We start from the raw sequence: 22,303 nt of genomic DNA, 5'->3' as shown, positions 1-22,303 counted from the left end.
GGACTTTTATTTTGTTAATCGTCTCGATAAAACACTGAACAATCTACATCTATCACCAATCTATGCTGTACCCAGGCAAGCTTTATTTTCTAAGTAGAAGTCTCATTTTAATCAAGTTTTGGACATCTTGCAGTTAACAAACAGTGGTTTGAAGCTCTGTCAGCACAGCGTAGTTGTAATATCGCATAAATGTGTGTTTTCATCGACTATGTTTGCTCATTGATACGTTTTCAAAAAGATTTATGTAATATTTACAAGCCAATGTTCATGTCGTTTTATTTAAATACAGAATGAAGATTTATCAGTCTAGTTTTAGTGTAGTCAAACAAAGAAAGAATTCACATGTTTTTAAAATTTAAAAGTGACAGTAACTAAGCCAAAATTGTTTGTCGTATCCAAGCCTGCGCTAGGTTGGAAATTTAGATTAAATAAACAAGGAAGCAAAGAAGCCAATCATCGTGTCCACCTCTAGGTCACATACCTAAACGTGTTCTTTTATATATGGTTGGTTGGTTTTGAATCTTTATACCTCGGAGTGACAAAGCCTTGACGGGTTGGTTATTCCTAGTAGTTTCGCATACTTGTCTAGGCTTTTGACGCAGGGCCGGTTACCGAGATTGACAGAGTGAAGTTTTTGCGATTGTGAAAGTGTTGTTGTAGGGAAATTATTTCATTTATTAGGTGCCGCTGAAGGGAGAGCAGTTCTTAGAATACGTTGCTCAAGCGCACACCCCTAGAGTCGAACCATCGCAGCTTGATCTTGAAGCGTCTTCGTTCACACAATCACTCCCTAACGAAATGAGAGCTATCGTGGCATATGCATGGTTTTGAGCGGTGTTAAACCGTCAAAAAGTGAAGGTTTGCGTTTAAGACAAGTAGTAGGCCTACTTAGGTATACATATTAACTACTTACTTCAACTTCTCTTGCTTAAAAACTAGCATTAACTGGCTTTGGAAACAATCGCAAAGTCAGTAATAGCGGCCTGATTTAATCATTAAACATCAGGTCCCAAAATCAGCAGTTCCAGCTTATGGTTCGGCTTTTTCTCTTTGAAACCGCAGGTCTTGGCGTTATGTCAATCACCAAAAATCACCGGTGCCTATTTGAACAGAAAACCTCAGCGTCACGTGTAGATAGTTTGGGGGAAAAATCACTTGGGTTTAAGCGTGAGAGACAACAATAAAACGAAAAAGTAGCCAAAACTTTGGATTAGATTTTCTTATTCTTCGCAGCTTACATAGTTCATTCTAAACGATATTGTCTTATGGATTTAGCCCTTATAAATATATATATATATTATATTTTTTATCTTTGTATGAACTGTTATTGCTATCGGCCATATATAATTTATTTATCTTTTTATATATAAATGATACTCCATTGACAGAACAATTAGATTAACACCTGCCTACTGGAACTGTAGATTCAGAGAAATATGTCATAAATCTTTTATAAAATTGAGATGGTCTGAAACGTAACAGTTGTTTTATTTACTTGCTTGAAATCTGTAAAAATAAAAGTTGTTTTTAAGTGGCCTACAATGGAAGCATTTATTATTTTAAGAGTAACCTTTATTTTTTTAATTTACCACAAAAGCAGCATGCCACACAGCTTCTGATTGTTTCAACTGCACCTTTTGTTTTGATAAAAAGTTGCTTTATGGTACAGAACTTAGAAATAGCGAGGAGAAAGTTCTTCTTACCTCGAACCTGCAGCTTTTTCATCTGACTCTCTTCAGGAGCATACTCCTGATGGCAAGCTCCTGTAGAGAAATGAAAAGCTGCAGCTTCAACCTATAAAAAATCTTCTCTTCGCTATTTTCATGTTTTGATCATCATCATCATCATTTTGTTCCTTCCTCGTCTGGAGGGTTGGATACAATGCGCCATTGTTCTCGACCATGAGCTGTGCGTACTGCACATTCATAACTTAATTTTGTCCATTTTGTGATGTTTGTTGTCCAAATCATTCTTGGTCTGCCTTTACTTCTTTTACCGTTTATCTTCCCTTCTATTAATGATCTTTGATAAAGATAATTATTTTACCATTGGTTAAAAATTGATGCATTAAATGCAATAGAACTTTTTACTGAGTGTTGCAAGAAGTGATTTGACATAAGGGTGAAATAAAGTATGATATTGCATCAACAATAGGGTGGATCGAAAAACCCAAAATTTTTATTTTTCTAAGCTAGTATGTGAAAAAGGTGCGAAATACCCATAATAACATACATGCAAATTTTTGTTTGGTTTTGACAATTTTTTGATCGCCCCCCGCAAGGTTTTAATTTCCCTAATATCGGGTTGGAGAAAGTCTCCCGCAAAATTGGTCAAATGCATAAATACTGTGTGACTCACTTATGCGCTTTATGATGTCATAATAAGCGACTTGTGTTCAAACAGATAGGCTACAATTGACCGTTTTATCACCATTGCTAAAATACTTGGTTGGGTATCTCAACAATTAGCTGATGTAGCATTTGATTCTTCAAAAGAATTCTAGATACAAAAGAAGCTTTATAGTAGAATTATTGGAATTTGCTTGCACTGCAGGTTCCACAAATTTTAATAAAAGTTATCATATATGCGCTTCTTACAGATTAAAAGGCAGTTTACTTAGACTAGTATGGGTAACTCTTCTGGGCGATGGCCTAGTTTTATTATTACTTGGTACTCCCTTCATCAATCTTCACCATTCAGTTTGACTGCACTGGTGAATGTAGCATTGATCTGGCGATGCGAAATCCAGGATGCTTGAATCACTCAGACACTCACGATGGCTGACTACAGCTAATTAATAGAACCCTTAGATTATATGTCAGCGATAACAATCCGTATGGGAGACGACAAGCATTGGTTATGTTCATTATCCGTGTTTATGCTCCAATGTGGTTCACAATAAAATCACATTCATCTTGCAAAGATGGAGCTAGACACATTCACCAAATGATAACCACATCACGATATCTTTGTCAGAAACACAAGAAAATTATCGACCCAGTTATGCACCGCAACTCATGCTTTGCTCATCCGGAAAATATAGGCCTAACTTTGGCTATAATAACTTACCATCGACCACATATTCGAGAACTAGGCCTGCGTGGAGTGATGAAAGCTAGAGCTGCAAAACCCAGGGGAAAAATACAAAAATTTAAAGTTCCCTCAAAGCTTAATTTTGATGCAGTGAAATACTTCGAATTGATTAACTGGACAGATCTTCCTATCACGGAGCCTCCTGTAATTAAAACAATGACGGATGCTGAGCTCCTGCAATTCATCATGATAGATGTGACTCCCACTGTATTTTTTCCCGAATTTCCATGTCACACGCAGGCTGTTAAAAGGCTCGTGCAAGCTGGTTACCGATGCATCTAAAGCAGTTTGTGGACCGACATATCGAGACGGCTTCATTTGTGCCCGAATTGCTTCTCGTCAGTTAATGCCAACATTTGAGTCTAAACGTGACTTTACTCACTTCAACTTGTAACTGTTTGTAATATTGCTTGCAGTCTTTGTATGCATGAGCGCATAAATTAATAGGAAGTGACTTTGCCAATGGGCCACCTGTCAAATCAGTCATACAAAGTTTAAGCTTGTGAGTCTATACTCGGCCATCTGATGGTGATGGTTAATAGGCGTTTACCTATTGGAACCGCGGGTGGTCCATCAGCCAAGTCACTTTAAAATTAATATGCTGAAAGAGGGTGAAGTCAAAACTCTTAAGTACACATATTTTCATTGTATTTGAACCTTATATTAGAACCTTTTGCCATGTCTGCAAAGCGAGTTAAAATCGAAAAAAAATTTGCCATGCAGTTCTTGTATGTATAAGTGCCTAAATTTGTATGTCGCGGGGGGAGATCAAAAACTTGTTCAAACCTCTTCAATTTTTTACATTGTGTTATGGTGATATATTGGCAACTTTTGCCATATCTAGCTAATCAAAATTGAGAAAAAAATTTTTTTTTGCCATTTTTGATCCACCCTAATCAACAATGGCAAACGGATGTTCACTTTTTCATTTTATTGAGACCAGACCCAACGTTAGGCCTATAAAGGGTTTGATACCGATTAAAAAAGATGTTAAGCAATGGCTAACCGACGAGTACCCTTACATTTCATGCGAAAATACGAGAAAGGAAAAAGAAAAAGACACAAAAACAAACGACGAAACATTACACATTTATGCTTGCTTTTTTAAAAAGTTACACTGTTTTGGCGTGGCGCAGGATGCATCCATTGGTTTAGGTTACTGAATCTGAAGAAGTTGATGGCTCATTATAAGCAGACTGCTGTGAACAAAGTGCATAGCAATGGATTTCGCTGTAGGACGGTGGACCCAGGTCAACTTGAAACGATTCTTTTGAAGGTTCTTTTTGCAAAAATGACTCCTCCTGTTGTTGAACTTGTTCATACGAAGGAAGAACATCTTCATTGTAAAACTGGTTACTCTAAAAATGGGAATATTTAGGTTAGTACGTTGTTGATTGATTGAATCTTATCCTCCGACTGAGAAAGCTTGTTTGGAAGCTTAGTTTTGGCAGTTTCACGCAGACCCCGTCACCGAGTTTGACAAACTGGAGTTTCCGGTTCTTTTTGAAGTGTTGTTTCACAGCAAAAAGAAATTTTATGCAAGCTGGTTCTTTGTTAATTGCATAATATTACTTACTGTCTACAGCCAGTGCAATCTGCTCGTTTTACGATTGGTAGCTTAGGCTACACATGTTCATTTTCAACATGAATATTTTTAAATGAAAGAAACGCTACAGCATTGTCATCTTCGTCAAACCTTTAAGGCAACCAAATTATGCCAGATCTTCTTAGTATTAGTGTTTCTCTATATTTGTTTTCTTATATTTGCATTTTATTGATCGGAGAAATGCCTGGACCACTGTATAATTGTTTGTCTGTTTACCGCAACTCGAAAACAAGCAAAGTGAAGTTGTATGACCTGGAAGGGAATCGAACCTTGGTTATAAGAACAGGAGAAGATGAAGCATGTTAGTTTCCATTTCAATAGGCTGCTTATGTGGGATGCATAATTGCATAGCAGAGTAGTGAGAGCCTTGGTAGTCGAAAAATTGGCAGTCGAAAACAATTATAGGCGCAAGCTTGAAGGTGGCCACGACGATTAGATGCCTTCCCATCCACTTAATCTAAACCTTTAACTATCCGGCATAGGTGGACACGAAATCGGATACGACAAGAATAAGCTTAGATACGACAAAAGCGGATGCTTTGTCTGCAGCAACCATTTTTCCTTTATTAATGGGCTTGTTTCTAGATACACAATCAATAAATTTGTTTTTTGTTTTAATATTATGTAAGCAATTACATTTTAAAAGCTTTCTACTGTATTAATGCAAACGTGAGTGATGAAAACTGCATACCTGACCACTTGATGAGTTTGTAATTGGAATGGGACGTTGACGAAATGATGAGCTTTCACTAACAGAGCGGCTGGGAGTGGATGGGTAGCAGAGTCTATTTCTTTTTCTCATCACACAGGCAGCTAGAGTGAGAAGAAACAAAACAACACCGACCCAAAAATCTGAAAAACAAACATTGAACGATGATTTATTTGGAATCGCACAGTAGGTTATAAAATAATGTTCTCATCAATTAGACCTTTGGCACTAATAAGAGTAGGGTGGCCAGTTCCTATGTCTCGGCCGTCTTTCCTTCAGCAACTGTGCTCACCCAATTTATTATACACTCTGGGTAATAGAGTTTAGCGTTGTTTGGCTTAAGCCGAGTGTCGAACCTGGTTATTGGAAAGCCAACGCTTTATCTGCTACGCCGGGTTATAAAGACTTGACACTGTTTTATTTGGCAACTGGTATCATTGAAAGAAGTGTTAGAGGTGGAAAAAACACAGCAAAGTTATAACGTACCGCTTCAAAAATAATGGAATTGTCGCTTCGCATAGCCTAAGTTTCAAACTCGTACCAGAATAAGGGTTAAACCTCAATGGTACGTTCAGAACTGATTTGAGAAAGCAACGTTATTGGTGCATTATTTGGACTGAAAGATGCAGGTACACAGAAATTGGGAGATACACAGATATTATGAATTTTTTTTCGTTTTTTTCAAATACAAAAATATTTCTTAGGCTGCTTGCTTTTATCTTTTTTTAGCACGTATAGTCCTAACAGTTTTGTCTTTTTTTGTTGAGAAATGCAAACAACTAAACTGAAATCATATAGCCTATTACTTACACCACAATGTGAAAAAGTGTTCGTAGTAGCAGCAACTGGGTTGTCCATATGCATTTTTACAGCAGTGTCCTATTTTTGGAATACGATCTAAAAAGAAGAAAATATTACGTAATATGGACAAGTAATCTCATGAAAAATAGTAGTTGTGTCAACAACAAAAAACTGTAAGTATTTTGTACTTGCAATAACTTTCATAAACTGAAAGCAGTGTGCAACCTGCTGTGCGTAGTCTACACTTATAAAGACTAAGTATATAGTAAGCTGGTTTATAAACCAAGAGGTAAAATTGTTTGATTTAAATGTGTATAATGTTAGTGCCGTACAGCTCAAATAGGCCTAAGTGTTTAAAAACAAATTTCTTTCTGTCAAATCTGTAAAGTTACAATTAAGTGTGAAGAAATAACTGGAATGTCCATCACCAGTAGGCTTAATGATGAATATGTAGTTATTTAAAAACAAATGTAACCAGTATCGTTTTGAATAGACCTACTTTACAAAACATAAATAACAAGTAAAAAAGTAGAAAACGTAATTGTACGATTTCCAAATGTTTTTGCTGAAAAAAAATTACCATAACCAAAAATTAGGGTCTTATTGCAAAATGTAACAAATTGTCATATTATTCTTTCATCACGCCATTCTGAAAGTTGTATAAATTGTGTTCTTTTTTCCTAACTGGTTGCTTTCATAGTTAACGTGCCAAATAAATTTATCTCATTTTTTCTGTTCAGACATACTGTATATACTTATAGCCAGCCTAAAGTTATTAGAGGAAGTAGTTATTTTAGTGTCCATACTGCGATTTATATATTTGCTACTGACATGTGCAGGGCATCACGTAGTGGTTTTGGTTATTTGTTCGATTTTCGGGTATGAATGTGTAACTGTGACAAAATCCTATAGATTCATTGCATTGAAGCAACATATTTTGTGATTTAAGGGTTTGTTCTGTAGTTTACAGCAAATGCAGTGTTTTTCGAAGTTTCTTCAGTAACTTTGTTTCCTGAACAGCAGACATCAAGAAAAGAATTTCCATGAGAAGAAAAAAATGACGCATTGCTTTTAAAGCTTTATACAAAAGAATGCGATGAGCAATTTGTCAACCAGGTTTATGTTAACTGTTTTAATATGTTGAAGCAATGCGAATCTATTGTATTCAGCGTATCGGAAACCAATCTACAAAACAAAATTTTTAACTCACCAAAGCAAATCAAACTCCCTCCGCAATATTCCTTTGCCTGAAATAAACATGTTTTTTTTTTAAAACTGAAGAAGTGGTTGCAATTTTACTTGATATGTTACCTTTTATTTGTTAAACATAAAGCAAATATGGATTAATACGAAAATACTAGGCTATTGCAAACTCTTCTTGCCTTTTAAAAATACACTAGGGTTGTAGCGCAAAATGTAGCCCTTCAAACTAAACTTACGTTTGTTAATTGAAAAACATATTGTAGAGTTGCTAGCACAGTTATATAACCTAGGCACGCAGACTCCATCTTGTAAAAACAAAAGCAGATGATAACAAACACAAATTCTAGAGCAGTGTTTCTCACACTTTAGGTTTCCAGGTAACAAAATTTGATTGTTTTTATTGCTGAAATAACTTTCAAGACCTATTTTAATCTCGCTTTTCCCTTGTTTCCCCTGTAACTCTCTTGCAATCAAAGACTTTAAAAAGGCCCAAGTTTAATTTCTCCTCGATCCAAATGCGGCCGTGGCGCATCGTCGAGAAAGCAAATGTCCCTTCTTAAACGAATCCTGTTAATACAGGCAACAACCAAAATTTTATTTTGTCACAAACTTTTGTCTTGGCTTTTTTACTTAAAATCCAAGATTAACATGAGCTCATAGCATAATTCAGGCTGCACGAAGAAGCTCTGGCTATTATACTTTCGCAACAATCCAAAGGTGACAACAAAACATCAAAATTGTGTGTTTTTAAATAAACCTACCGATTATTTTGACCTATTTGTTAAACTGTTATGAAGAAAATAATTTCTCATTTTTAAAAACTTCTTTTACATTAGTTTGTGTGTAGCCTATTTTGTAAACAATGCTAGTTAATACTGTAAACAAAACAATGTGTTTTGTTTGTATTTTTTCTTGGATTGGACTACCGGCAACTATAACGCCAAGTAGACAACTAGACATGTTAAGGCTACTGCGTCTTCATTTTTAAGGTGATAAAAACTATAAGTGTAAGTAGCAGGGCTATTGAAAGCATAATTTAGGCCGGACTCCAATGCGATCCTTACAGTACAAATCAATACACGTCTGAGATGAACGCACTATAGGCTATGCAACAAATACGAGGCGGTTTCTTTGTTTGCAGATCCCTTGGAAAGGTTACTGGCCCGTGAAATCATTTCAGCCATGGTCTAAAAGTACCTCATGGAGCCCCTACCAACTCTATTAGTTATTAGAATCTATTCTAAAAGATTACGTTTTCTTGTCATACAAAGTGACATTAGGCTTAAAATATTAGTAGTTGACTATTTTGTCTACATCCGAAACGTGGTACCTTTGTATTTAATGGCCTTGCTTTCATACTAATCACCAATAAGTAGACATAGACTGTACTACTCTCCATTGGCTGATCTTAATGCACCAAGTAGGCTACAGTAGATTAGTTTGCACTTTAACAGCAGCATATCGGTCACCATGCTAGTCACTCTATAAACAAAGTATAACTGAGGCCCTGAGGGTGCTTCACGAAGGCTTTTTAGACAAGGAGAATTAACGGTTAATTCCTAAAAGCGTCACAATTTCTAAACAGGCGATTTTTTTCACATGTAAAAGACATCTCAAAGACTACAATCGCTGAAAAAGTTAAGAAATTAAAGTTAAGATTTGCTAAACTTGTTGCTGACCTATGGCTAACCATTACAGCAAACAAATTTTCTACAGCTGAACTGTGTATCTTTATGCAGTTAATGTTGTACATTAATCTGCAGTAAGTTACTTACAGTATATAACATAATCAAGCAACCCTTTTCTTTATTGATAAAATTATATGTCTAAAACTTTCTGTGTTAAGGTCTCTCACCGTTTCAGCTCATTTGGCTACATTGGGTTTTTAATTAAACTATTGTTCAAATTGTTCTGACACTCGTCCAAACTACAACTATAGAACTTTAACCATTATTCAGGAAACTAATCAGTAATCACAAAGTATATCAGTGTTACATTTGCATGTTTTATGACGCCATCTTGTACGAGTTCTTCTTTGTCTCAGGCTTTACATGCCACGGCGTCACGAAGCGAGCTATAAATAGCCGGAGAACAAGAAGCGTTTTCTAAATTTGCGCCTTCAAAGACTTCGAAACTATTTCTTTTATCATTTTTGCTGACTAGTCAAATACATCAAAAATCACTTTTTGTCGCTGACTAAATACAAGCCAAGTGGTGGTCGTTGCGTGGATTTGTGGACTTCTGCTTGCTCGTTTCGTACATGCATAAAAGAAATAAAGCGCGCTAATTGAAAATAAATTTTAACTTTTCAATCTAAAGAATTCAAAATCTTGAACGATCTAACATCTTGCTTTGCAGCTCATAAATATCTTCAGGCATTATTTTGTGGTTTAGCCAGCAGATTAAGTGTGATAGTGAGGATTCACAAAAACTGCTTTATCATGGCACAAAACATCTTTAGAGACGGACTTGAAAATTATTTTGAAAACAAGAAAAAACAAAGATAAAAACATTTATCTTTTGTGTGGTAAAAAAAACTTGTAATATTTCTGTAGGTTATAATGTTGAACACGGCACAATGTAGGGGAGGTGCAAGAAACGTAAGTTACAGTAAGCTATAAGCAGAGTTGATCCACTACGAAAAATCATGTAATTTAAAGCATCGTAATGACATACTTGAGGTTCAGGAGCGTAGCCAGCACAAAATTTCGGGAGGGGGAGGGAGCAAATAATTATTTTGGCACATGTGATTGAGTCTGGAAAACGCACCATTACCAGAAAATTTTGAAAAAATATCTAATAAATGCGCATTCCGAGGGTACTTTCAGCCTAAATCGATAATAAAACTTTGTCAAAATGATCCTGTGCCACTGTATGAAAGCTTTATTTAATATATTGTTTGGGGAAAGCAATTGCCTTCTTTGTCGTCCCCTGACTACGCTCTGTTAGGGTTTTCAGGTAGCCTATTCGAAAGAACGCCATTTTCAACTCGGTTACACTGCCAAGAAAAGGGTGGGTTAAAAAAACGTGTTGCCAGTTGTTTTTTTAAATTTTAGGCAGAAATGGTATTTTATTGTGTTAGTTGCCAGAATCTTGTCCATTCAAAAACAGCCCAAAATTGAAGGTAAACAAAGTTAGTCCAACACAATTTGCATTCAACTCATCTTGCTTTGTAAACTTCCTTGTTATAAAAAGGATACTACACTTTAAAAAAAAATACTTGGTTGAGGTTTTGAAACTAAAAACATTGAGAAAATGAAAACTACGCCTAAGGCATTATTAGCCTATAGAGCATCATGTGTCCAAGTGATAAATTTTCCAATTTCTTTCTGGTTGTAAGTTTTACAAGTAAATTAAACTTGTGTGAACATTATCATCATGTTATGATGAGTTTGCTTAAGGTGATAATGTAAAATAACACTTTACCGAAAAAGTTTGAACAATATCTGGAAATACTAAACTTTAATACATCCTCTTTATTTCCGGGAGTTGGGTATGCCGCACTTCTAGAAATCCCTGGCAGCCTTCTATGTGCAATATGCAGCATAATTGCCATTTTGGTTCAACTACGGTACTGTAAAGTAATTTTGTAGGTAGCCTAGCCTTCAGCTCGTCGAAGTGAAAAATGTGAAAATCAAACTTAAGTGAAGTTTTGAGTCACAAGCATTATGACTTAGCTTTGTCAAAGCGAGGCCTTTTTATCATAATCATTATAAAAATTATGCTTTATTTTGCGTCCATTGCAACAACATACAGTACACTGCGATTACATATGCAACACAACAGTCAACAGAAAGCGGCGAAGGAACATGTAGTCATCGAATTTGCTACCATAAGACAACTGTAGCAACTACAGGCCTTAGTGACACCTGAAATCTATTATTTTCTCATTTGAATAACACTTTATTGTGTATTTTTGAACGTAAATGAACTAATACTTGAATTACTTTGGCATTGAAAAATATCCATTGAACCAGCTAATTTCTCAGCAACATCTATACCAATAACAAATTCATTTTATATACGGTAATCTAAATAATGATTGGAAAACATACGATTTCACATTTGGTATTAGAGTTCTTTGCTCACCACTCCAAGCACCTGATTTGTTTGAGTTTGAAGTTCCCCACTTTTAAGGCGATAGATGTCAATTTGATACATAGGGTCACTCAAAGGCTTCACAAATATATTACTCAATCTTCATTTTCTTTTGGACTGAGCTTGAACGGAATGAATTTATAACATGTGCTCAGCTGCGCCAGTACGCGTCTGTTCCAAAACTGCTATTATTATGCAGGGTCGAGAGCAACGCATGAGTATCTTACCACCATTGTACTAACGCTACTTCAAAAAGGCAACCGAAATTTTTAATATATTGTCCTCAACTGTTGCTTTTGCAAAGTAATTGTACTTTCTAGCACCTCACATTGCTGTGGTTTTCATATAGAAAATACAGAAACTTAAGGATTGCACGGTTGTTTTTTCTTTCTTTCGTTTGATGTGATTTTAAAGCGCTTCTCAAGACTTCCAATTTTTTTTGCACCCAGGCTTACGCCCGGTGGTTGAAGTGGACGAGAAAGCAAGGAAGCCAATCTTCGTGTCCACTTTCAGGCTGGCCTTAAAGCGTCTTTCCAAAGACACAGCCGTATGCTCTTAAGCGGTATCGAACTGGCGCACTTTCGAGTGACGTTTCCAAGGCTCTCACCAGTCACCACTGGGTTATGCAACTGGCCACCATTGATCAGCAACAATTGGATAATACGATGTTTCAATCTTCCTTCTTTGTTTCATAAGTTAGTGATATACTTCAATCTCTATCATCAACACATCAGCATCATCTGCAAACGCAACATCACCAATGGCGACGGAAAGGTGATCCAAAGGGAGTTCGATGTACTGCACACTGATCGGAGTATTTCTTGTCTGTTTTTCTTCTTTTGGTTGATGTCGACATGGAGTCACTGTAGAAATGTTACCTTTACTCTGAAAAACAAAGTTTACAAATCGGGGATAAAGAAGAAAGTTCGAGATGAGTTAAATTGATTTTATCGGTGCAATTAAGCTTAACCTACTTTAATGTAAGCTTAACGTACATTAATGATTGATATATTCCAAAGCTCACTGTAATGAGAATGCTTTTGTTTCCAGTTTATGTCCCATTACGGTTATTGTCCCAGTAACTGTCCTTGATCAAGTTTGCTCATATGAAGGTTATCAGCAAGGGGTTTGTAACTTTTCAAAGTTTGTTGAGTAACATTAACTTGAATGACTGAAGTGCACCAGCATTCTATTTGTGAACCAGCGTAAGTGTCAAGTCTATTTGTGAATTACCACTGCTATTGCAAGGTTTCTTCTACAAAAAGAAATAGAAAAGACATTTTAGTCAAATCTCAATTGGATGCAAGCCAACATTGTTGTGCGTTGTTAAATGTAGGCTACTTGCTGGAATTACTACATCAAAGCGTTGTGATTACTGTATGATAACCGGAAAAACGTGGTTGCTGGGATTTGAGTGGTGTAGCGAGTGTGTTATAAAGCCATCTCTGCTAATCAACTTTGTCGTAGGCCTATATGAATACTCAAAGCTACTGCCTGAAGACCCGGATAAGTGAAAAAAATGAAAAAAAATCAACTAATGTTTATCTTTAACGTGCTATGGTTGTCATGATTGCTGCCATGGCGTTTGAGTAAAGAAAGCTTTTATAAATAGACCATATATAAAATATTACCTTTTTTTCATTAAAAGATGACGAGATGTGGCGGAAGAACTTCATCTTAATTGATTTTCCTGACAGTTTCTTGTGTTGTTTTTTCAATGTAAATGTATTGATGCTACCCATTAATCAGTAGTCTATAAAGAGGAAATACGAATTAGATTAGAATCCATCAATCACAAAAACATTTTTCGTGTATGAAAAAATATTCTAAACATCACTGAGCAGCTAAAACAATTTGTTTTGGTGGTTCTTTGTTTTTTTCGATTCTTTGGATATCAATTAAAATTAATTTATTTCGATAAATTACTGTTGCGTACTTAGATAGCCTAAGTTTTGAAAATTTTACTGCACAAAAGAAAAAAAAAACAAAAAAAAACACGAACAACTCTGAATTACAGTTGACCACTAAAAGTTGCTGTGATATGGTTTTATTGCAACCGTTTGGTTAGTTCTATTTTTTTTCAAGATCTTTGCAATCTTGTCTGTTTGTGCAAACAATTTATAACTTGAATACGTTATATCTGATCACGTTTCGCGATCAGGCTGCTCTAGATACCTTACACTTTTCGTATAACCTATTCCGAAACTTAACTGTTGTAATGAATTGCACATACAGTTTACAAGGACAAAGGTGTTTTCTCATTCTGTATTTTACACTATACAAAGACTCTGTTACTTCTGCAAGTGATGAATCGATTGAAAGATGGCTGTGACTTCTGAAAGCGAATGACAACATTTTCTGTTGTTTGAGTGTTAATAAGTGAAGCCACTTCCTGCATTTACTTCCGTTTCAAAAAGAACATTACGCAATTGAAATAATGAACCATAACCTCTTACGTAACAAGTGAGCGGGGATAAACGGAATATCCTACGCACCAACAATGTCTCAGTGAAAGTACGATTACTTATCTGCCCGATAATGGATTTTTTTTCGAACTGCGACGTCATTGAGAATTAAATCATAGGATGTCCACTAACTCAAACTCGTTTGAGTTGGTTTCGTTCCAATAAGAATTCTTTAACTTATTTCTTAAACTAGTTTAATAAAGTTATAGCTCTGGCAATGATGAAAATAGTCAGTCGCAATAAACATTGATAGTTAGCTGTCAAAGTATTGCTGGCATTTATTTGTCATGGGACGTTTATTTTTATCACGAGGTGATTTATTACACATTATCACTGTAACTTTCCCAACAGCTTACCGTAAACTGTTGGGAAAATTACAGTGACAGTCACAAAATTTAAATACAAGCAATTTAAAAAAACGTTTTGGTCTCCCACAAAAAAATCTCATATATCTTTATGCCCAATCCTGAGGTTATGACCTACAAGAAGCCAAGCAAAGTTGTCACGCCAGCTCTAAATATCTGGAAGCAAAACAAGGTTAGGATTTCAGTCCTAATCTCAAAGCTACCGTTTTTACATACTAACTACTGTAGGGATGACAAAAATGACTTTTTGCACGCTTTTAACTGTTTAGTGATTTTCTTTTCCTTCTTTGTTTGATGATTTTTGTTCGTCCCAATAGCTCAGCCTTTGTTGGTTAGCGCGTGACTTCGTGAACAAAGACGCTTTAAGATCAAGCAGCGCTGGTTTGACTATCGGTGCGTGCGCTTGATTGAGTAACGCATTCTAATGGCCACTCTCCAGTCTCCTTGCAGCGACACCTAACGGATGGAATAATTTCCCATCAACAACACTTCAACAATCAGAAACTTCACTCTGTCAATCTCGATAACCGGCCGTGCGTCAAAAGCCTCTAAAAGTACACAAAACTCCCAGGAATAACCTATCAAGGCTTTGTCAGTCCGATAATAAAGATTCAAAACCAAACCAACCAAATTCAACAGTTTTTTCACTTTTCAAGTGTAGCTCCACGTTCCACGTTTTCTGACGTCACTCATTCTTGCTTTGCTTCAAAATTCTGTTATCTGTAAAATCCCGCAGGCTCTTAGTTCTTTCCTGCGGTTCTCGCGGCAGGCTTGCTTTCCTTCATAACCTTTAAGATAAAATTTCATACAGTGCTTGATCACTTTCTCATATTGCGTTATATTTGTAGTTTTGTTTGTGCATTTACCGTTTTACAATCTGTGTATCGTGATTGGAACGCTCTGAGCAACACATCTTCAATCGAATTAGGGCTTTTAAGCAGCTGCCACCATAGCTGCAGACTTCAGCAGTATAGTACAGTATAGTGCTGTTTATGTTGCTAATTTTTGACTCCGGGATTGTCAGCCTTTAGTTCTGTTGTTATAGTTGTTGGTCTCATTTAGAGGTCGGTTGAAAGCGGTCATGGATTAATTTCGACGCTAGATTGGTCGACCTATGCTTGTTCTCTGTTTAATATTCCGTTTGACATTATGCTTGCTGTGTTGTATTTAGCCTTCAAACTTGGACTCAAAATATATCAGAACGTGAAGGACTGAAAGCTGTGTGTCCTGCTCCTGGTCACCCCTCACCACCATCGTGCCAAGGGGTGTTGTCTTCGTGTCAACGGCTATATACAGGAGCGGGCGTCCCAACATACGACAGGCCAAGTCCGCTACAACAAGCTATAATGAAAAACTTAGTGACTGACAACTACTCCAGCTTTTCTAAAGAGAATTGTGATTTCAAGACGAAATTAAATATTTTGAACCTCAATCAACTTCTTTGCGCTTTGATATGCGTAAAATTTTGGAAGCATTGCAAGACTTTTCAGAGAACTGCTTGGTAACGGAAGATCGCTAAAACACGACGTCGACTTCGTTGCATGAGCCTCTACGGCCGATGGATGCTTAATATTGATTGGTTGAGTGGCGTTTATTTTTGTTGCGAGTATAAATACACACATTCAAAGCAGTCAAATAATACAAACGATCACATAGAATGTGTGGATACTGCAACGGGTGGCTGCGAAGTGACCTGGAAGGTCTTCTAGTCAAGCAGCCACCCTCAATAATACAATCTTTATAACTTAAGCTCAATAATGATAAAGACAATGGCAAAAATCAGTTGATTGACCGAAGACAATGAACAAATTTTGATTGCCTTTCAGTTCAGCTCAAAAGTATTGACTATTTGTGAGTTTGTTAAAGCAAGTGCATTCTTGTTTGGTAGAGCCATGGTTGGTGCAAGGCTGTTTGATATAGGTAGTAGGTACCGTTGTGAGTGTTTTCACGATTGGTTACGCTCGAAACAAAATGTCGAATCGTTTTTGATTCGAAGATTGAGTTGAATCAAGTCCGTCTTGTTTTTCAACGATGAAATCCACAATTTTACGTTTTCATTGAAAACGTGCAACAATATCCTCAACATTAAGGTTGGAGGTTAGTTGAAAAATTTCGAAAAACAAATTGCATTTCTCAGCTGGCAAAATTTGTGTTTTTACATTGAATCAACACAAAAAGGGACCATATTGGGCGGACTTAAGTGGAATTCAGGCGTAAGTGGCCACAACCGTCTTCGCACGGTCGTCGGACTTTTCTGCTCAGCCATGCACCAATGGAGAATGGTCTCTTCTTCCTCCTGTGAATGTGGTGCCGAGGAACAGACCGCAGCCCACATTATGAACGATTGTACCATCTTCAAGCCACCTAACGGAGTGGAAGGTTTGCGCGTCTTGAATAATAAAATTAAAAACTGGCTGCTCTTTGATAGCCTCCCAGTGTAGTCGGGACATTGTGAATCTGGGGTGGCAAAAGTATAGACCCTCGACTCCTCGAGGCCTCGACCGTAGTGACTCACACAACGAAGAACGTAAAAAGGACAAATTCTGCTGGCTAAGTTGTTATACCTTAACTTGGATCAACTGTAAACTTATATATTTTTTTTGTTATAGCCTAAGCAACATTTCCGTTTTCAAAACTTTCTATGACTTAATCAGCGCAATTCAAAATAACCTACAGTTCAGAAATCAGTGTTAGACATCGAAAAAATTTGCACAGTAAACTGGTATAGGCTGTTTAGAAATTTAGCAACATGCATTCGAACTTCTGGTTTCATTTGAAGATAATTCAGTGAAGCAAGTAGGTTAATGTGAAAAATGTTTGAGACTCGTGTGCAAGCCTTAGCTTACGCAAATGCATGACTTCGAAAGCGCATTGGCGTAGGCTAAGTACATTGATAATTATCATGTTTTAGTGACTATTTTTGTAAAGTTATTGTCTGTATGAAAAATTTCTTCTTTGGCCATAGCCTAGTTATGAAGTCGAAGTGCAGCCTACAATCTGATTCCAGCCTTATTACGTCAGCACTCTATTGTATATGAGATGCTAGGTTTGTGGTCATTGCAGACAACGAAAGTCAATAACTTGTAACCTATTTTGTAACTGCAGCGTTTTTATTTGTTGCTTATCTTTGTTACATCATCAGAATACAGTGAGTTAAATCTGAATAAAATCATGCCTCTGTAAAACTGTTATTGTTTAAACTAAAATATTATTTCTGGACATAACTTGGACATTTTTCGTGATGTTAAAATATCAAGTTTATTTTAGTTGTAAAATGAACAGGAAAAATACTTTTACACGAATCAGCTCTATCATAAACAGCTAAAAATCAATCAATTTTGATCTGCTAGCAGCTAGATCCTCCTCAGTTGAGCCTATTCAAGTAGTTATAGGCTAAATGAGCTATTTGAATGTAATGTTCATAACTTACGTGTAACGGTAAGTTGATCTTTGTGGGCTCTTCGTAAATCAAGATGAAGGCAGATTCATTTACTCTAAAATCTGGTGACCTACCACAGCTGTAAACATCACATAATAATAATGAATGGTTTGATCGGTACAGTGCAGTAATCAGTGAAGCGTGTTAAATCCGCATGAGGCAGTATTGCTTATCTGTTACACCTCCCTTCTTGCAGGATGTTCTTAAGCATTACTAATGACATTCACAACTGATAACAAATCACAAGCACGGTGTAAATAATTCAATCACGATATCTTGCAGGTGTCTTAATATGTCTGCCAGATCGTGTCGTGCGATTAAGAGTATTCTCAACAACCTGCGGAGTAGTTTCATTTGGTGGGGACACTAGGTTGCTCTGTGTGGATGACACTTGAGCATTGTGTGGGAAGCTGGATGAAACTATGTCATCTAAATAATCATAGTTACGTACAGGTGTTGAATTACAAGCTTTGTACAAATCACGCCGGTTTCGTCTAATTTGTCCATGAGAATTTTCAATGACGTACGAACGAGGCTCATCTCTTTCATTATTTACCATAGCTTTTTCCCAATAATTGTCTTTACGATAACGTACTTCATCTCCCTTTTTCAATACAGGCAATGACTTAGTTCCACGGTCATAATAGTGTTTCTGACGACTTTGCCGGTTACACAAATCATCGTAAGCGTCAACAATTTGCGGTACAAGCAACTTCGTCGCGATAGGCAATTTTGTACGTAGTCTTCTGCTCATCAACATTTGTGCAGGTGAATACTGCAATCCAGCAATAGGCGAGTTACGATACTCTAACAATGCAATATAGGCTACAGATCAGTATCATCATCATACGCTTTTTTCATCAAATTTTTGACAGTTTGGACAGTTCTTTCAGCCTGGCCATTACTTGTTAAAAATTTGATGAAAAAAGCGTATGATGATGATACTGATCTGTAGCCTATATTGCATTGTTAGAGTATCGTAACTCGCCTATTGCAATATAGGCTACAGATCAGTATCATCATCATATCATCATCATATTGCAATATAGGCTACAGATCGCCTCCGAATGGAGGCGTGGGTTCGAATCTCACTTCTGACACCATGTAATGTTCATAACTTACGTGTAACGGTAAGTTGATCTTTGTGGGCTCTTCGTAAATCAAGATGAAGGCAGATTCATTTACTCTAAAATCTGGTGACCTACCACAGCTGTAAACATCACATAATAATAATGAATGGTTTGATCGGTACAGTGCAGTAATCAGTGAAGCGTGTTAAATCCGCATGAGGCAGTATTGCTTATCTGTTACAGAATATATCTAAATGTATTTCAACAAAATGTTTGAATCTATTGGCATATGTTTAAATACAGATGATTTAGAGACTAACATATGGAAACCGATTTTCTCTTTCTAACTGTTTATGATTGAACTGACACATGTGAAAATGAATTTGCTTGTTTTGCAAGACAGGTAATCGAGTCGTTCATATCAAACATCGTTGTAGGTTTGACATATGTCAGAAAATACTTTTTCATTTTCTTGATGTGGGGAAAGATTGATCATTACAATGAATTTTAAACGCTTGTACATTCTTGAACAGTTCCGATAAGCAGGGCAGTTAAGAAGATAGTTTTGGCTCGGTTCCAATGAGATTCTTGGGCCCAAGTTAACACAAGAATACGAGGTGGTTTTTTTAAGTTCCCGGACCCCCTGGAAAAGTTACAGACCCCTAATATCCAGTAGCGTAGCCAAAGGGTTTTTTTTTGGGGGGTACAACCCTCCCTTTGGCACGCGTGTGACGTCACGATATTGAGAATGATGCTTTCAGTCTAAAAAAAATTGCCTAATTTTAAACAAAATTGCATTAAAAGAGTGAGTTTTGCCAATACCAAACATTCAAACATCTCAGCCAGGAATTAGCAACAAGAAAACACAGAGACTTAGCTTTATTTCCGAAAAATACCGAAGAAAACATGACCTTATCCTTTTGCTGTGCCACCGGACAGCACCATTTTACAGAAATATTCGTACCCAAATTTTTGTTGAAAATGCTCTCAGAATGCACCAAATTCAAAGTAATTTTTCAAAATTTCCTGGGAGAGGCCCCCTAGACCCCCCGTCGCTAGGTGGTCAAAACCCCTCCTTTCAAAATTCCTGGCTACGCTACTGCTAATATCATCTCGGGGCTGGGTCCAAAAAGTATCTCTTGGACCCCCCTGTCAACGGTAATGCCGATAAGTGTCAAATTGCTAAAACACTTTCGGAGTTTAGGCCAAAAACTAGCACTCATAGCTTTAAGACATCGTGTTGGATTAGTTTGGTCTGCGTGCAGAGTCAGCAAATCTATCTTTTTTGCATTGATTTTTTAAACTATGAGACAAAATCCTTGTGTTTGCTTTGCCGTTTCGATCTTGAGCATTCGCGTTTTGTGCCTTTCAGTCTTTTCCAGACCCCTGCTATGTTATGGCAAGTGGTAACAGTTTTGGGAGAGCACTTAGTCCCATGCCCACGCCAAAGCGGAAACTCCTTTTTTTAGAAAACTTGTTCGCTTGCATTGCTTGCTCAGTCCCATATCATAAATCAATTTAACGATATAAGTGCACGCGTAGCAAGGGAATTTAAGAAAATATTAAAATATCTTGATCACAGCTCTTCAAAAACTAAAGAATAAAGATAATTTTATAAGTAAAACAATCCTCATTCAAATTAGCGTTTACAAAGGGTACTTTTGGAACCATGTCCGTTTTTTGGGGCCCCTTAACATTTCCAAGAGGCCTGGGAACTTAAAGAAACCATTTCCTATTGATTAGATCATCATTCATCATCATCATCAGCCAGTCATGCCACTGCTGGCAGATAGTCTCCATATATGTTACCACGCTTTCATCCAGGTGACGCCAATCTTTTGTTCAATGTCATTCCGCTATCATCTTTACTTGGATATATTTGCGTTTTTTCATAGAAGTACCATTATTTTTCCACAAATTACCGTCTGAACTGTCCTGCATATTCAAGTACATTAAGTTGGTAAATGGTAAGCAACTTCTAAAGTCTTCCTTCGTCCGAACTATCATGACTTTCACCAAATTACTGAAAGTTGCTGTATAAGTTTTTAAACATATTAAATTATAAAATGATTTTACTGGACTTCATTTATTGTTATAAAAATAGTAGCTTTGAACTTAAACCAAACGTCTACAAAACTCCAGGATTGGATTGATAATAAATCATGGTTAAATAGTCTACAAAGTGTATGTTCTACACAAAATTCATTTATATGTTAAACATGCACAAAAAGCGACCAAAAGAATGCAAACATATTAGAATTTTCTGAGGGTACCACACATTTCCACTTTATTTCTTTAGCATTATTCAGGTTTTAAACTATTATTTTGTTAATTATGTATACATCTAAAAAAAATTTGCTTTAACTCAATTCTGGTGCCCCCCATTTTTTTCCAGAGGCGCTACTGATGGCAAGTGATACTTTTCGCTTTGGTGGTCGGAAATAATACATAGAATTGAAAAACTAAACCTAGTGACGGAGGACTGCTTGGCTGGCTGGGAAATTATCTGAACATGAACCGCACGATGCCGTCAATATTTCGTAGTTAGGCTACAATACATCATCAGCTTTGAATGGGGTAACTGCTGATTACACAGTCATTCCAATATTCTTCAGAGCAGTTCTATTCCAGCCAAAAAAATGTTTTTTTTACATTGATTCAACACATGTAGAATGTAGACCTTAAAATATTGTACTGTAAAAGCAATCAATTTTGCTAGATAAAATTTATGGTCATTACAACCTGAATGGAATTTCCCTAATTCTTGACGTTTCGGAACTGTAAGTTATGACGTATCTCCTTTACAAGTGTTGGCCCCGTCGATGCGTTAAATCAGTTCTTTTGCTGGTGTGTATGTGCGAGCGTGACATTGCCTCGGCTATTTCTGCGAAGCTGAATTCGTTTCACATGACACATTTTGTTTACTGCATGGTTAGCAAGAGCTGGTTGCGAAGAAGTGTTACTGCAGTGAAATTAAACTGCTTCAAGCAGTTTTCATGATTGCCAGAAGAATGGTTTAGTCCAGGGGTCACCAACCTTTTTTGCATGCGGGCCACTTTGGCACTAAGGAGAGCTGTGGCGGGCCGCACTAATAAAATGTTAGGTAGGTTGACTCTTATGCTAGAAAAGAACGCATTTCGTACCCAGTATCCAGCGTTACATGTTGTTCATAGTTATGTTAGAATACCGTAGCAACAAAATTAATCGAACAACGCTACTGCTCGGCCAAGCTCCTTTTACAACACTTTTGACTTTTTTAACAATGCCTAATAAATAGAGGCCACTTGTTTTGTGCACTTATAGCGAGGCGAGCGGTTTCATCAGAATATTCATCGCCAAGCAAGAGTGGTGTTGTTACTTCGCTTCGCAAAAGATATCTTGCAATTAGGGAACGTTCAAATATTACGTAACGCCTTCGAGGGGGAGGGGGGGTTTATGCAAAGCGTTACGTTAG

At 36.8% G+C, this 22,303-nt stretch overlaps 1 protein-coding gene and 1 long non-coding RNA gene across 2 annotated transcripts; both read right to left on the bottom strand.

Moving 5' to 3' along the window:
- Positions 1-2,945: 2,945 nt before the first annotated feature.
- Positions 2,946-8,808, bottom strand: LOC145766482 (uncharacterized). Its single transcript, XM_082578208.1, has 5 exons — positions 8,743-8,808; positions 7,420-7,456; positions 6,219-6,305; positions 5,391-5,551; positions 2,946-4,451 (listed from the first exon to the last, which is right to left on the bottom strand). The coding sequence occupies exons 1-5, from the start codon at positions 8,767-8,769 to the stop codon at positions 4,245-4,247; spliced, it is 519 nt and encodes a 172-aa protein (XP_082434334.1). The 5' UTR covers positions 8,770-8,808; the 3' UTR covers positions 2,946-4,244.
- A 2,322-nt stretch (positions 8,809-11,130) lies between these two features.
- Positions 11,131-19,068, bottom strand: LOC145766484 (uncharacterized). The gene is made up of 4 exons (XR_014288720.1): positions 18,902-19,068; positions 17,771-17,858; positions 13,142-13,263; positions 11,131-12,395 (listed from the first exon to the last, which is right to left on the bottom strand). It is a non-coding gene; the product is annotated as an uncharacterized LOC145766484 (long non-coding RNA).
- Positions 19,069-22,303: the final 3,235 nt, after the last annotated feature.

Source organism: Aplidium turbinatum, chromosome 3, assembly GCF_918807975.1.
Source record: "Aplidium turbinatum chromosome 3, kaAplTurb1.1, whole genome shotgun sequence".
NCBI lineage: Eukaryota > Metazoa > Chordata > Ascidiacea > Aplousobranchia > Polyclinidae > Aplidium > Aplidium turbinatum.
Note: the sequence above shows the minus strand (reverse complement) of the source record. Positions and strands in the feature narration are given on the sequence as shown.

Excerpts from the sequence above, each read along its gene's own strand:
- LOC145766482 (XM_082578208.1), bottom strand. The coding sequence starts at position 8,769 with ATGAAAGCAAGGCCATTAAATACAAAG. Across the intron at positions 7,457-8,742 it reads CAAGGCCATTAAATACAAAG|GCAAAGGAATATTGCGGAGG; the intron begins GTACCACGTTTC and ends TGTTTATTTCAG. Across the intron at positions 5,552-6,218 it reads ACACTTTTTCACATTGTGGT|ATTTTTGGGTCGGTGTTGTT; the intron begins GTAAGTAATAGG and ends TTTGTTTTTCAG.